Genomic DNA, 15,699 nt, shown 5'->3' on the forward strand with positions numbered 1-15,699 from the left:
ATTTTGGCCAGGCTGGTCTTGAACTCCTGACCTCAGGTGATCCACCTGTCTGCCTCTGAAAGTGCTGGGATTATATGCATGAGCCACTGCACCTGGCTTCAAGCTCCATTCTTTTTTTTTTTCTTTGAGATGGAATTTCACTCTTGTTGTCCAGGCTGGAGTGCAGTGCCGCAATCTCAGCTCGCTGCAACCTCTGCCTCCCGGGTTCAAGCGATTCTCCTGCCTCAGCCTCCCAAATAGCTGGGATTACAGGCGCCTGCTGCCACGCCCAGCTACTTTTTTGTATTCTCAGTAGAGATGGGGTTTCACCATGTTGGCCAGGCTGGTCTCGAGCTCCTGACCTCAGGTGATCCACCTGCCTTAGCCTCCCAAAGTGCTGGGTTTACAAGTGTAAGCCACTACGCGACCTCAAGCCCCATTCTTAACTTTGCTATTAGTTAAGATAGCAAAAAAATGTTTTAAAAAAAGATCCTGGGGAGAACTACTTTAGGGTCTATGGTGATGGTTCTTTTTTGTAATACAATAAATCTGAATGAATTTTGTTTTGAAAGCTGTTATCTGTAAATTGTTTTTTTTTTATCTGTAAATTGTTATTTAAAATTCACTATTTTAACTATAATTGTCTTGACTACACTTTTGTTAATACCTTAAGATTTTAATATGTTAAATATCTTTTCCCTTTTTTAGGTATGGCTGATGGCAAGCATTGTACTTTTCCACATCTGCCTGGCAAAACCTTTGTCTATAATGCTTCTGAAGATAGACTGGAATTGTGTGTGGATGCTGCAGGACATTTCCCCATTGGTCCTGATGTTGAAGATTTAGTTAAAGAGGCTGTAAGTCAGGTTCGAGCAGAGGCTACTACAAGAAGTAGGGAATCAAGTCCCTCACATGGGCTATTAAAACTAGGTAGTGGTGGAGTAGTGAAAAAGAAATCTGAGCAACTTCATAACGTAACTGCCTTTCAGGGAAAAGGGCATTCTTTAGGAACTGCATCTGGTAACCCACATCTTGATCCAAGAGCTAGGGAAACTTCAGTTGTAAGAAAGCATAATACAGGGACAGACTTTAGTAATAGTTCCACTAAAACAGAGCCTGCTGTATTCACAGCTTCTTCTAGTAATAGTGAGCTTATTCGAATAGCTCCTGGAGTAGTAACAATGAGAGACGGTAGGCAGCTTGATCCTGATTTGGTTGAGGCCCAGCGAAAAAAATTGCAGGAAATGGTTTCTTCTATTCAGGCTTCAATGGACAGGCACCTTCGGGATCAAAGTACAGAGCAGTCACCATCTGATCTTCCTCAAAGGAAAACAGAAGTTGTGAGTTCTTCTGCAAAGTCTGGGAGTCTTCAGACTGGCTTGCCTGAATCTTTTCCTTTAACTGGTGGTACTGAAAATTTGAATACAGAAACAACTGATGGCTGTGTAGCAGATGCACTGGGAGCAGCCTTTGCCACAAGGTCAAAAGCACAAAGGGGAAATTCTGTGGAGGAGCTTGAAGAGATGGATAGTCAAGATGCTGAGATGACTAACACAACTGAGCCAATGGATCACTCTTGATTTAACTAGAGGCTAATAAAGGCAGAATGTTTATTGTGAATATGTAATATTTGTTGGCTGGGCCACGTAACTTGATTAGTCATTAAAAATCTTGTACGTATATAATTCAAAGATTATATCTTGTTATTCAGTGCATGATAGCAAGTGTGTGATTGGCCATAGCTTTTAATATACTGCTGCCCAGGCTGGCTCTGAATTTCTATAAATTAGCTATTAGATCTGCTGAGATGACTTTCTTCCATATATGTGGTTCATTGGAAGTTCTTTGTAATTTTAATTCCATGAAAGTCTTTATGTTTCCAACATGAAAATTCTCTTACTTAAATACGTTTGATTTCTGAAAAGGCTAGAAATGGAGGGGAAATGAGATTTTGCTAATGTTGATGTCATCAAGGTAACCATCTCACATACACTAGTGTCAAAAGGTTTATGTAAACTTGAATTTTATCTGAACTAAATTGTATCTTAAAATTCATACAATTATTTATTAGACAGTGGGATGCAAATGTTTCCATGAACATAAACACATTCATAGAGATTTCTTGGCGAAAATATCTTGAGAATAGAATGTAATGATATAACATTTTGCTGATTTGCGCAAGGTTGGGGAAAAATCTCTTCTAGATTGATGAGGTCAATGTGATTCAGTTGTGTTGCTGTCTGAGCCAGCACAGCCAATTGTGTGTGCTCTATTAATATGTTACCATTATTTTTGATTCCTGGCTTGGTCAAGAACCACCTGATTTTTTTTTTTTTAATCTTGCAGAAAAGTTGATTGCAAAGTGTGGTAGAAAAAGAAATAATGGTAGCAGTAGAGAATTTATAAATAAGAGTTTATCTTTATGAATGAGTTAATTGTTCTACAATTTTGATCAGTGGTATTTAAGCCTGTATATGCTAAGTGTATTTATGCCCCTTTGAGCCAAAATGTTTTCTTTTTTTCTTAGAATCCATAAGAGTTTATTTGTTGGCCTCACTTGGGTTTAGATGCAAATTTTACTGCATCACACCCTGATCAGCTGGGTATTTGCTTAGTGTATTCATCAAGTCTTTAGTGCCAGTTTCTTGAGAAGCAGCTTTCATGCTTATTCCTTAAAAACAACAGAAGAGTGTTTATCCTGAGATTGGTATTGCACTATTTTATTTTATTCTGCAAATCTGTATTCTGAAATGTACATTTCAACCCATATTCTTCATCTGTTCACTGAAATTAAGTTGAATTTGAATGGCTGAAAGACAAAATGTATGTTAATACAATCTCTTACCTAGAGCATTCAAAGCCTGGCTGTCTCTGTTTGCACATGTAACAGATGCAGAACTGTGTTTGTAATTCTAAGAAAATGTATGTCAGAAAGTATTTTATCAGATGTTTAAAAGTCTCTGCCTGTTGATTCATAAGGGATATAGACAGTACTTTAACTTGTGTTTCCAGATAAGGCAGATTTTGGTCATCTTTCTGTGAAAGTATCTCTAACTGAATCCACTTCTTAAACAAACTACTCTATTTTAAATAAGGAAAGATTGGAGAATCTAGACATTTTACAGGTGTATCTGAGCAAAATATATATTTGGGTTAGTTTTTATCACATTATCACGTTTGTCTATATTTTATCTTCATCCTAAATTTTCTTTCTCCCTATCAAAACAGCAGGAAATTTTTAAATTTTTATATTGTACACTATTTTTGCATAAAATAAGAGCTGTAGCTACCAAATACTATTTACTACTTAGTAAAGGTGGCTTCTGTGTATTAAACGACAAATTACAAATATCACTTCACTAACCACTATAATTATTTTTGGCTTTTTCAGCCACTGTAACTTTTTGGGGGGGGGATTTAAATACAGGAAGTTTAATCAAAAAATGCACTGCTTTCATGTAAAATGATATAATCATCTTTAACAAATATTTTGTTCATTGATAACTGACAGATATCTCATAGCATTAACATAAAATACCAGAAACAAACTTTATATCCCTATTCTTACATTTAGTGCAAATTAGAATGTGTATGTGAATGTTAGAAGATGGACTTAATCTCTGACAACTTTATTAATTTCTCTAGCTACAGCAATGCTATTTAAAAGCCAGTTAGGTATGAATAGTACAATAACAGTTTGGGTTCTCCCTTGATAAATGAATAAAAGGCTCAATTCTGATAAGTGATCAAATTTCTTGAAATTATTTCAAATCAGCTGAAAATTTGGTTGGGGTGATTGATGGTTTTTGAGAAGTAGGCCAGGTATCCTCACAAAGAAGTTTTAGAATAGGGTTTCTTTAAGTTTTTAAATATCATCCTTTGTCTTTCCATATGGTTTTCATAACCAAATACATGACTATAGCATGGTTATTTTTCTAGTACTGCCATTTGTGATATAGCCACATCTTGGAGTGCAAGCTAGACATCTCAGGTAAATTTTTTTTTTTTTTTTAGCCCTAGAGGTAACATTATAACTAAAATGCATTCCTGCAATTCTGTTTGCAGTGCTTCACTAAACATTGAAATAAAGTTGTAAATTTTTTCTTCAATAATCCATTCTATAGTTAATCATACCGACCTAAAGTCCAGGTAGTGTTGAAGATAGTATATATCTAGAATACTGGTAATGAGAAATTGTTGTAAATTGAAGAAAACAAGATGCTGCCATATATTAAGATAGAATATAATTAACTCCATGAGAATGGTTACTCAGGAACTAGTTAAAGAGCAAACCCATTTCTCCCCCTTCACTCTGTTTCAGATATTTTATTGGAAAATGTTAGGGTAGAGGCCTGAGAAAGTTAGCAAATGCTATTGACTGATACTGGCTCTGTGTCTTCCAGTGATTTTTAGTTGGGTTTTTACAGTCAAGCCTACTGCTTGCAATTAAGGTATCAATCTGAAATGCATCTGTAATTCCTGGCCACAGGTCCTTATTGCCATTATTTTTAAGTATCTTCATTGGAGATGAACACTGACTTTTGCATATGGTCTCTTACCTCAGGGAAGATCACTTGCTAGCAACTCATACTACTAATGACAGGTTTTTGAGAATTGTACTGACATCACATGTTAGCTACTAAATGCAAAATGTATAAAAGTATTGTTTTATGTAGTTAGCTACAATACTATCTGCTACTGAATAACTCTCTAAATATGTAGACCTCACTAATAATTAACCTTTAGGTAAAAAATTTACTTCTGTCATTAATTACACTTCAACTGGTCAATATAGTGGCAGCATAAAGTGTTTATTTCAGAATATCAGTACAGTTTTGTCTTCATTTTTCAACAGTAATTTCAATTGGTTCATACTTAAAATACTACAGCACAGATTTTGAGTTTTATGATTCTCAAAGCAAGGTTTCCATCTTAAGATTTTTATAAAAACAAAGCCTTTGCAAAATTGGATTAAATTCCACCTATCTTAATGTGAATTAAAAACCACCATTTATAATAATAATAGTGAGTGCCATATTCTAAGTTGAGTAAATGTATCCTACCATTCAAGGTTATATAATTTAACAAAATTGTACAACCTTAAGCCTCTTCACAGTATAAATTAATTTTTCAAACCAGAGCTGTTCACATGAAAATATTCGTTAGTAGAATGTATATTTAAGAAATAAAACAACAAAGGGGAACTATATCACCCATGTAAGTTATAGAGTTAATTACAAGTTCTACCATTCTTGATAATTCTTTGAGATGCTAAGTGTTTCAGTTCGTACTTAATGATACTTAAATCGTGGGAATTTTAATGTTTGTTCCAAAATAGCAGAAATTGTAAAAATTGTGAATTATTGGAGAAAATGCCATTACTTGTATATCTGACATTTAATTTTTTAATTATGGAGACTACATGCTTTTGTAGTATAATATTAATGATTATTCTCTTGTAAAAGAAAAGGAAAAATTAGTAAAGAAAAAAGTTTTAGTTGATGTTACCTGCTTGTGAGTATCAATTACTTAGTTTTTAAAATTTTAAGGTATTGCATACTTTTCTTTAGAATGCAGAAATCTTGTCCTGAGCCCTTATGCCTGTGGTAGAGCAATGCAAGACTGAAAAGGTTGTCAGTATTTTCAGGCTTATTTGACTAAGAATTCGTGCCAAGAACTGGAAAGTCCACTTTTTGGAGGGAAATGATATTTAGAATTTGTAAACATAAGCAGTAATAGTGTAAATATTTAGAAAAATAGCAAGTGCTTTAACTGCTCAATAAAATAGTATAGATGTTATGTCACCCTTAAGGCACTGGCTGTTGCCCATTATTTTCCGATTTCGTGATTGCTGTATATATTACATTTGAGTAATGAATAATTGGTAGTAGTGTATTATAGTGTTCCACAGCACACCTTACTGTACAGTATTTGAAGTTTTCTTTTATATCAATAATAAAACTATAAGTTAATAACTGATTTTCCCCTGAAATTCTCCACATTAGCTTTTAAAGGTAATTTTATGTTCTTTAGTTTCCTGGAATTACAATGCATGAACATATAGTTCAGTTTTGTAAAGAAATTCTTAAATAATAAAGTTTTCTTGTTGAACTTAAGCGGGTTATCATACAGGAATAGTAATTTTTCCCCTTAATGTAGATTTCATTGCTAGATGAAATGGACCCAGTGAAAACAGAGTGCGCAATTAAAAAAAACAAAAAAACAAAAACAAAACAAAACAAAAAAAAACCAGGGTCTCACTCTGCTGCCCAGGCTGGATTGCCATGGCACGATCAGGGCTCATTGCAGCCTCAACCTCCTGGGCTCAAGTGATCCTCCCACCTCAGCCTCCTGAATAGCTGGGAATACAGGCATGTGCCACCATACCTGGCTAATTTTTGTATTTTTTGTAGAGACAGGGTTTTGCCATGTTGCCCAGGCTAGTCTTGAACTCCTGAGCTCAAGTGATCTGCCCTCCTCTGCCTCCCCAAGTGCTGGGATTACAGGCGTGAGCCACCTCACCCAGCCAGCAAAATTTCTTCAGACATTACATAATTGGGCCATAATGCTTACTGAATATTTTAAAAGGCAAATTCTAATAGAGAACTTGATTTTGTGGTGGTTTAAAAAAACTGGTTAGTGATAAGGAAATGAAAGGAAATACAGATAATGGTACTAAATAACGTTTGTGTAGCTTAGCAGTCAACACATTTTAAGTTTTATTGTACATGCTTAATATACATTTTATTAGATCATTTAACTCAATAATTTAGAGTATAGCCTTAGACACCAGGCTGCCTAGGTCTGAGTCCTGGTACGCTGCTTTCTGTGGCCTCTCTGTGCATTCCTCTCTGAGAGGATGAGAATCACATCTGCTCCTAGGGTGGCTGTATTAAATGAGTTAACACGTATCTGATGATGAGAAGAGTGCCTGACACATAGTAAACACTCAAATATTTGCTGTTGTTACATGTTAATGTAATGTGGTAGAGTTCAGTTGCCATTAAGTGGGATAAATCCTTACAGGGCACACATTATTTAAATAATTTGTTACATTAAAACTTATTTTACTCGTACATAATTGACTAAAAAATGGATGGTTGTACATTCAAACATTTATGACCATGTGCAGCACTGAGAATCTCATGAACCGACAGTGTGCTCTGTGACCCAAGGCAAGTCTTGGAGCCTTTCAAGGCCTCCATTTCTTCTGTAACCTTATGGTTTCACAATTGTCAGCCTTTTGTTCTGCTGACGATTGTCGTCATAGTCTCACTTGCAGAGGGCATAGTGCTGACGGGACAAGTGACATGGGTATGAGCCCCATGTAAACTAAACATAATTACCTTTCCTTTAGGTGTTGGCTACAGTTATCTCAAACTTGGACTTGAGGTCTTGTATATGCATGCCATTGGTCACATACCATCAGAATAGAATTCTCAAAAACTCTAGTAAATAAGATAAACATCCTACTTATAACAGCTCATTATGGATTTTATTTTTATTGTCTGGCTCAGACCCCAGCAACTGCAATTCTGACTTAATAATCGATTGTTTCTAATCATTAAAAATGTATATAGAAAAACTGAAGTAAGTCTTTAATTGATTTTCTGAACTGTGTATGATACACTGAGGTGAAAAACATATGGGCTCTTCAAATTTGCACACTCTTTAGAAGTAAACCTGTCTTTGGCCCATTTGTCATACCACATAAATTATTTGAGAAACAGATAAATTGTGTAGGAATCTGGGGGGATTATCCCTGTTTGTTCTATTTATAGAAACAGGTATAGTACGAAGTCTACCTATAAAGTGATGACATTTTAATATTTGATTTATGGAATCAGTATTTTATTTTTAATTTTCTTTTCTTTTTTGAGACCGAGTCTCGCTCTGTTGCCCAGACTGGAGTGCAGTGGCACCATCTTGGCTCACTGCAACCTCTGCCTCCCAGGTTCAAGCAATTCTCCTGCCTTAGCCTCCCGAGTAGCTGGGATTACAGGCGCCCGCCACCATGCCCGGCTAATTTTTGTATTAGTACAGACAGGGTCTCTACTAAATAGAGGGGTCATTCATTATTTTAAACAAGTACTGATCAAATGCCTGTTTTAAAAACCTGGGAAACAGTTCCAAGTGAGACAAATTCCATGTGTCCTTAGAGCTTACATCCCAATGATGGAGATGAGCACAAAACACATTGGTAATAGCTAACATTTAGTGACTCTTTTCCTTATATCTGGGCAATAGGCTGAACATTACATGCAATAATTAACCATCAAAAGCCTTTGTGGTTGGGTACTACCATTATCATCTTTTAGGAAACAAGTTGATATAGATTAGTTGGTTTATCTAAAGTCCTGGAGTTAGGTGGCAGAGCTGAGATTTAAATCCAGATGTTTAAGACTCCATAGTCTATGTTCTTAACTTTAATGCTACATTTGTAATTTAGCAAGGGAATAAAATTTGGGGTCACATAAGTCTTTACAAACATTTATTGTTAAATCTAGCTTGTTTTTAGATACATCAACATGGTTTCAATTGATTTCAGTGTATAGAGTATCTGGCTTTTTTTTAAGAGATGGTCTCACTCTGCTGTGCAGGCTGGAGTGCCCAGTGGTGCCATCATAGCTCACTGCAATCTCAAACTCCTGGGCTCAAGTGATCCTGCTGCCTCAGCCTTCCAAATAGCTGGGACTACAGATGTGCCACCTCACCTGGCTAATTTATTTTTTGTAGAGACAGGGTATCCCTATGTTGCTCAGGCTAGTCTCAAATCCCAGAAGTGCTGGGATTACAGGTAGGAGCAACAGCTTTAATTTCACTTCCTACTAGTTCCCTTCCTGAACCCTAGTCCTCCATCTCAAGTTCTTCCTTCCTTGGATTTGTTTTCTTGCCTCCTCTAAATTTGGAGGTGCTTTAAGGAAGAGTTTCAGAATTTCTTAGATGACTAACCTGGGTACATTGGAGAATCACTGGTTAAAGTCCAGCTTTTCAAGGACCTAAAATAATTCTTGTTTACTAAGTGGGTCTGCTGCTTTGGAGGGGAGGTTTCCCAAAGGTGATGTTTCTCAAAAAATAGTTCATGGGCTATATGCATCTCAACTAGAAAATTTATTTCTATGGAATCGTGTCAGGTACTTTGCTAAACAGAAGGAATAAATAAACTGGGAAAGACACTTCCTGCCTTCATTACATTTACATTTTTAGTGATAGAGAGATACATTTAAACAAGCAAGTAACTGTACATATTGGGGGAGCATTGGGTGGTGTGGGATTATGCTGCAAGAGGAACTAACCTGACCTGCTAAATGGTTAGGGAATGCTTCCTGAGAGGTGATGTACTATCTGAGACCTAAATAATTGATAGGATACTTAAAAATCAAATTGGCCAGCCAGGCACGGTGGCTTATGTCTGTAATCCCAGTACTTTGGGAGGCCGAGGCCAGCAGATCACGAGGTCAGGAGTTCGAGACCAGCCTGATCAACATAGTGAAACTCTGTCTCTACTAAAAATACAAAAATTAGCCAGGCATGGTGGCGTGCACCTGTACTCCCAGCTACTTGGGAGGCTGAGAAAGGAGAATTGCTTGAACCCAGAAGGTGGAAGTTGCGGTGAGCCAAGATGGTGCCACTGCACTCCAGCCTTGGCAACAGAGCAAGACTCCGTCTCAAAAAAAAAAAAAAAAAAAAAAATCAAATTGGCCAGGGATGGAGGATCGTGCCCAGTGCATGGGGAGGCAGAGATGGGAGGATCACTTGAGGCCAGGAATTCAAGACCAGCCTGGGCAACATAGCGAGACCCCAACACTATTGGAAAAAAATTAGCTGGGTGTGGTGGTGCATGCCTGTAGTCCCAGCTACTCAGGAGGCTGGGGAAGTTTATAAGTGAGCTATGATTGTGTCACGGCACTCAGCCTGGGCAACAGAGTGAGTCCCTGTCTCTTAAAAAATAAATTGGCAAGACTCAGTATCTCCAAAAATATTTTACTAACTAGGTCAGTTCATCAAACAAAATTAAATGGGATGCTTATGTTTGCCATACCTTCGACTCCAGATCCTATAAGGGGGCAGTGAGCCAGCTGAATAGAGAAGGATGAGGAACTTTTGAGAAAACTGTTGAAAACAGGGTTGCTAGAGAAAAAAAAAACTTTAGCAAGGAATGAGATTCTGCACTGAGTATACAAAAGTAACCAGATACATAAGCTTCTCCTTTAAAATGAAAATGTGTCTTTGTAATATGACCAATGTAAATTAGATACATAGATGAATAACACAAATGTAAGCAAAACAGTAAAGCCAGAATCAAATTAGAGGGTTAGAAGCCCTCAGTTATTCTGATTTCTTTCAACATGACCAGGACTATAGAAAGACTAGTTATTTTATTTTTTTTGAGGCTTAGTCTTGCCCTATTGCCCAGGTTGGGGTGCAGTGGTGCGATCTCAGCTCACCGCAACCTCTGCCTCCCGAGTTCAAGTGATTCTCGTGCCTCAGCCTCCCAAGTAGCTGGGACTACAGGCAAACGCCACCACGCCCAGCTAATTTCTGTATTTTTAGTGGAGACAGGGTTTCACCATGTTGCCCGGGCTGGTCTCGAACTCCTGACCTCAAGTGATCCGCCCGCCTCGGCCTCCCAAAGTGCTGGGATTACAGGCATGAGCCACAGCACCCAGCCTCTTTTTTTTTTTTTTTTTTGTGATGGAGTCTCGCTCTGTCTCCCAGGCTGGAGTGCAGTGGCGCGATCTCAGCTCACTGCAAGCTCCACCCCCCAAGTTCACGCCATTCTCCTGCTTGAGCCCCCCGAGTAGCTGGGACTGCAGATGCCCGCCACCACACCCGGCTAATTTTTTGTATTTTTTAGTAGAGACGGGGTTTCACCGTGTTAGCCAGGAGGTCTCGATCTCCTGACCTCGTGATCCGCCCGCCTCGGCCTCGCAAAGTGCTGGGATTACAGGTGTGAGCCACCGCGCCTGGCATTTTAATTTTTTTTGGACAGTCTCGCTCTGTTGCCCAGGCTGGAGTGCAGCAGATGATCTTTGTTCATGGGTTCAAGCGATTCTTGTGCCTCAACCTCTCAAGTAGCTGGGACTACAGTCGTATGCCACCACTCTTGGCTAATTTTTGTATTTTTTGTAAAGATGGGGTTTCTCCATGTTGCTCAGGCTGGTCTCAAACTCCTGAACTCAAGCAATCCACCCACCTCGGCTCCCAAAGGGCTGGGATTACAGGCACAAGCCATGGTGCCCGACCTAGAAAGATTAGTTTCATTTCTTTCTATAGCTTCTCCCAGTCTATACCAGTATCTGTCACCTGTTTCCGTTAAGCAGTGGTACTGCCTAAGTGGCTAGTAATCAAATGCCTATCTTAAATTGTGCTTATAGTATTCCATTTCAATTTAAGATTATCATTATGTGATCTTTCTTATGGCAGGTGATTTGGCGCCTTTGTAAATGTTACAATGTTATTAAATTTATTTTTGGTACATGGGGTAATTAGAACAATTACTATCTGGAAAAGTTCTCATTCAAATAAGCCTTAATTTTTTCCCATTTAAAACTTATTCTCGGCTGGGCGCGGTGGCTCAAGCCTGTAATCCCAGCACTTTGGGAGGCAGAGGCAGGCGGATCACGAGGTCAGGAGATCGAAACCATCCTACCTAACATGGTGAAACCCCGTCTCTACTAAAAATACAAAAAATTAGTTGGGTGAGGTGGCGGGCGCCTGTAGTCCTGGCTACTCGGGAGGCTGAGGCAGGACAATGGCATGAACCCGGGAGGCGGAGCTTGCAGTGAGCCGAGATCGAGCCACTGCACTCCAGCCTGGGCGACAGAGCGAGACTCCGTCTCAAAAACAAAACAAAACAAACAAAAAAAACTTATTCTCAAAGCAATACATGTACATGGCTAAAATAATTCAAAACTATAGAAGGCACCCAGTTCTCCCATCCCAATCGCTAAATCAACTGTTTTATCTTTGGTGGTTACCTCCACAACTTAAATAAGATATGTATAATCTCTTGATCTGTCAACTTTAGACAGTATTTTATTCCTCCATTGTGAAAAATATTAGTTCCCTTTCCCTTTTTTAGGTTTCTCTATAACTTTAAATAATATAGTTAGGTCTCTGTTTATTAATCCACCAATTTCAAACATTATCTCTTGACTCTCCCTATGAAAAATGAGGAAATTAGCATTTTTACACTTTCTGAAATCCCTTATCTTCTCATTCTACTTCCTAATTTTTTATTAGCTATCCTATTTATTACTTTTACATTGTCAAGGTTGATGGGATTCAAGTTATGTTCTTTTAGCCATAAGTGCCTTTTAAAAAATCTATAGTTTAATTAAGCTAATAAATAGCCAAAGTAGTCCCAAATGTTACAATGAAAAGGATTTCACTTTCCCTAGAATAATTGAAGAAAAAAAATGAAAAGGTGTTTTTTTTCTGGGACACTAATTAGAAGTTAGAGTTTTTTCAAGGCAAATGTTGTAATTGTTTTTTCACCTATTTCTTCACCCAGTGAAATCAAGGCAGTCATTGTAATTTAATTTATTTGGAGAACAGGCCTCTTGTTTTTGCCTGGGTATAAATTCACTGGCAGTTATTCCACAAGAAGAAAGTAGGAATAGATTGTGGACAAGATTAATAGACACTTCAACTATCTTGTTTTATGTCCCGCTATTCACTCTTTTTTTTTTTTTTTTTTTTTTGAGACGGAGTCTCGCTCAGTCACCCAGGCTGGAGTACAGTGGCGCAATCTCAGCTCACTGCAACCTCTGCTTCCTGAATTCAAGCAATTCTCCCTGCCTCAGCCTCCAAGTAGCTGGGATTCCAGGCGCGTGCCACCACACCTGGCTAATTTTTGTCATTTTCTTTGAAAATTGTTTTATCTCTACAAATTCAGTTTGTAAATATGATAAATATATTTGTATTTTTATTATGTAAATAATAAAAAAATGCCTAATTCATTTTCTACTCTAAATCTTTAGATTGCTTCCCCAGGAATATGCGCCATCCATATAGCTGTACCTACTGCTTCCCATCCTCCTGTAACGAAAGGGCAATCAATACTCCCAGGGTTTGCTTATGCTGGTTTGAAAAGCCCCGGTTAATCTAGTACCTAGAACACTATACTTTTTTTTTTTTTTTTTAAGAGATGGGATCTTACTCTGTCACCCAGGCTGGAGTGCAGTGGTGTGATTATAGCTCACTGTAGCCTCAAACTCCTGGGTTCAAGGGATCCTTCCGCCTCAGCCTCCCCAGTAGCTAGAACTAGAGGGGTGCCACCAGGCCCAGCTATGTTTTTTTTTTTTTATCCTAGAATGAGCAGGCATGGTAACTCACACCTGTAATTCCAGCACTTTGGGAGGCCCAGGCAAGTGGATTGCCTGAGCTCAGGAGCTTCAGACCAGCCTGGGCAACATGTAAAAATACCAAAACAAAACAAAAAATTAGCCAGGCGTGGTGGCACAGACCTATAATTCCAGCTACTCCAGAGGCTGAGGCAGGAGAATCGCTTGAATCCAGGAGGCGGAGGTTTCAGTCAGCTAAGATTGCACCACTGCACTCCAGCCTGGGCGACAGAGCGAGCTCTGTCTCCAAAAAAATCAGTCAATCAATCAATCAGTCAATCAATCAATCCTAGAAGGAAATAGCTCCAAAAAATAAAAGTGCCTGGACAGAAATGATGAAACCATGTATTCAATCTGAAAGCAAAACTCAGGTTCAGAACTCTATCTTGGATAGAGAAATGTTTGCTCCATTCTCTGTCCCCTCACCACCAATATTTTTGCTAATCTTCAGTCTACATTTAGGGTGCTATTTTAAATTTGATGGAAATTATAAATAGAAATCACACTGTCTAACATAAGCAGTTATAGAATTCTTAGTTTGGCTTTTAAAGTTAAAAATAAGAGCACTTGAACTGCATGGGAAGAAAAATTGTAAAGAGAAAGAAAAGTTTCAAAGTGTCCCTATTTAAACCCAAGACTCCTTGCTCTACACTTTTGTGGTAGAGAGAATGATTTCTCAAAAGTGTCCATGTCCTAATACCCAGAACCCAGGTGAATATATTACCTTCCATGGCAAAAGGGACTTTACAGATGTGATTAAATTAAGGATCTTGACATGAGGGATTAACCTGGATTATCCAGGTGGGCACAGTATAATCACAAGACTACTTAAGAATGGAAGAGGCAGACAGGAGAGTCAGAGAAAGATTTGAAGGTGCTACACCACTGGCTTTGAAAATAGAGGAAGGGGCTGTGAGCCAAGGAGTGCACACTGCCTTTAGGAGCTGGCAAAAACAAGGAAACAAATTCTCCTCTAGAGTTTCCAGAAAACGAACACAGCCCTCCTGACACCTTGATTTTAGCCCAATGAAATCCTTTTTGCACTTCTGGCCTCCAGAACCTTAGGGTAATGTTTGTATTTCTTTATTTTATTTTTTATTTTTTTTGAGATGGAGTCTTGCTCTGTCGCCCAGAGCAAGTGCAGTGACATGCTCTCAGCTCACTGCAACCTCTGCCATCCAGGTTCAAGCGATTCTCCTGCCTCAGCCTCCCGAGTAGATGGGACTACAGGCATGTGCCACTACGCCCGGCTAATTTTTTGTATTTTTAGTAGAGAGAGGGTTTCATCGTGTTAGCCAGGATGGTGTCGATCTCCTGACCTCGTGATCCGCCCACCTCGGCCTCCCCAAGTGCTGGGATTATACGTGTGAGCCACCACACCTGGCCATGTTTGTATTGTTTTAAGCCATTACATTTGTGGTAATTTGTTACAGCAGCAATAGGAAACTGATATACCTTTGCTGAAATTTTCAACATTTTTGGCCTATAATGATAAAAGTAATGTTTCTCTTCAAAAAGTAATTTTCCATAATGTTCAAATTCTAGTCCTTATTTACAACAAATAAGCCTACTAACTGAGGATTCAAAATGAAGGATAGGAACTCCAAGTTAGGGAAGAGGGTATTCAGGGCATTAAAATGATAACTTACCAGCATGCCACAAAATCCTCAAAGCAGAGTTATTACTAATTGGTGGGAAACATGACACCCACCAAGATATGAGTATGTGTGCTTCTCTTAAATTCTGATCTTTCTACCTCCACTCTAAATGTTACCACCTTCTACTTTAACAGAGATAATAATCTATCTTGTCTTTTTCCAGCCTCTCCTTCTCTACTGGCCTGGCATGTCCAGGCATTACTAATGGGCACAGTGAATTTTTGAAAGTTTAGGGGGAATCTGTGCTTCTTGACTGGGGTTACTGGCATTTAGTGTGCTGGGACTGGGAACACATTCCTCTTGCAATGTGTGAGACAGTCCTGCACGAGGAAGACGTATCCTGCATTCCATTCACCTTTCAACCAGTCATGTAAGTGAAACACCTGACTATAATTATGTAAGCTAGAACCAGACTTCCTTTTATACATAAATGCACAACTGTTTTTTGCACTATTTTAAAATAATTGAATATTTCCAGAAATGCAACTACCATGTAAACCAAGGAAATATTGTATTTTATTTTGTTCAGGCTGAACCAAGAGTTGTTTCCCCATTTTAGAAAATCACATTACTGAAGGCAACCCAGCTCAAAGTTTTAAGACGCTAACACAGCCCATGTATGGATGTCTGTATTCGTAGATGTTGTGTTCATAGTGACTCTACCTAGATACATTGGCTGTATTAGTTGTGCCTGAGAGAGATTTTATTATAAA

At 38.4% G+C, this 15,699-nt stretch overlaps 1 protein-coding gene across 1 annotated transcript in view; it reads left to right on the plus strand.

The window, feature by feature from the left end:
• VCPIP1 (valosin containing protein interacting protein 1) overlaps positions 1-7,569 on the plus strand; it is a 42,116-nt gene extending 34,547 nt beyond the window's left edge. Inside the window, exon 3 of the mRNA XM_003274789.2 lies at positions 688-7,569. Within this exon, the coding sequence (XP_003274837.1) occupies positions 688-1,559 (872 nt within the window). The 3' untranslated portion in view covers positions 1,560-7,569. The remainder of the gene's footprint in view (positions 1-687) is intronic.
• Positions 7,570-15,699: the final 8,130 nt, after the last annotated feature.

Source organism: Nomascus leucogenys, chromosome 16 (genome assembly GCF_006542625.1).
Source record: "Nomascus leucogenys isolate Asia chromosome 16, Asia_NLE_v1, whole genome shotgun sequence".
NCBI classification, from domain to species: Eukaryota; Metazoa; Chordata; class Mammalia; order Primates; family Hylobatidae; genus Nomascus; species Nomascus leucogenys.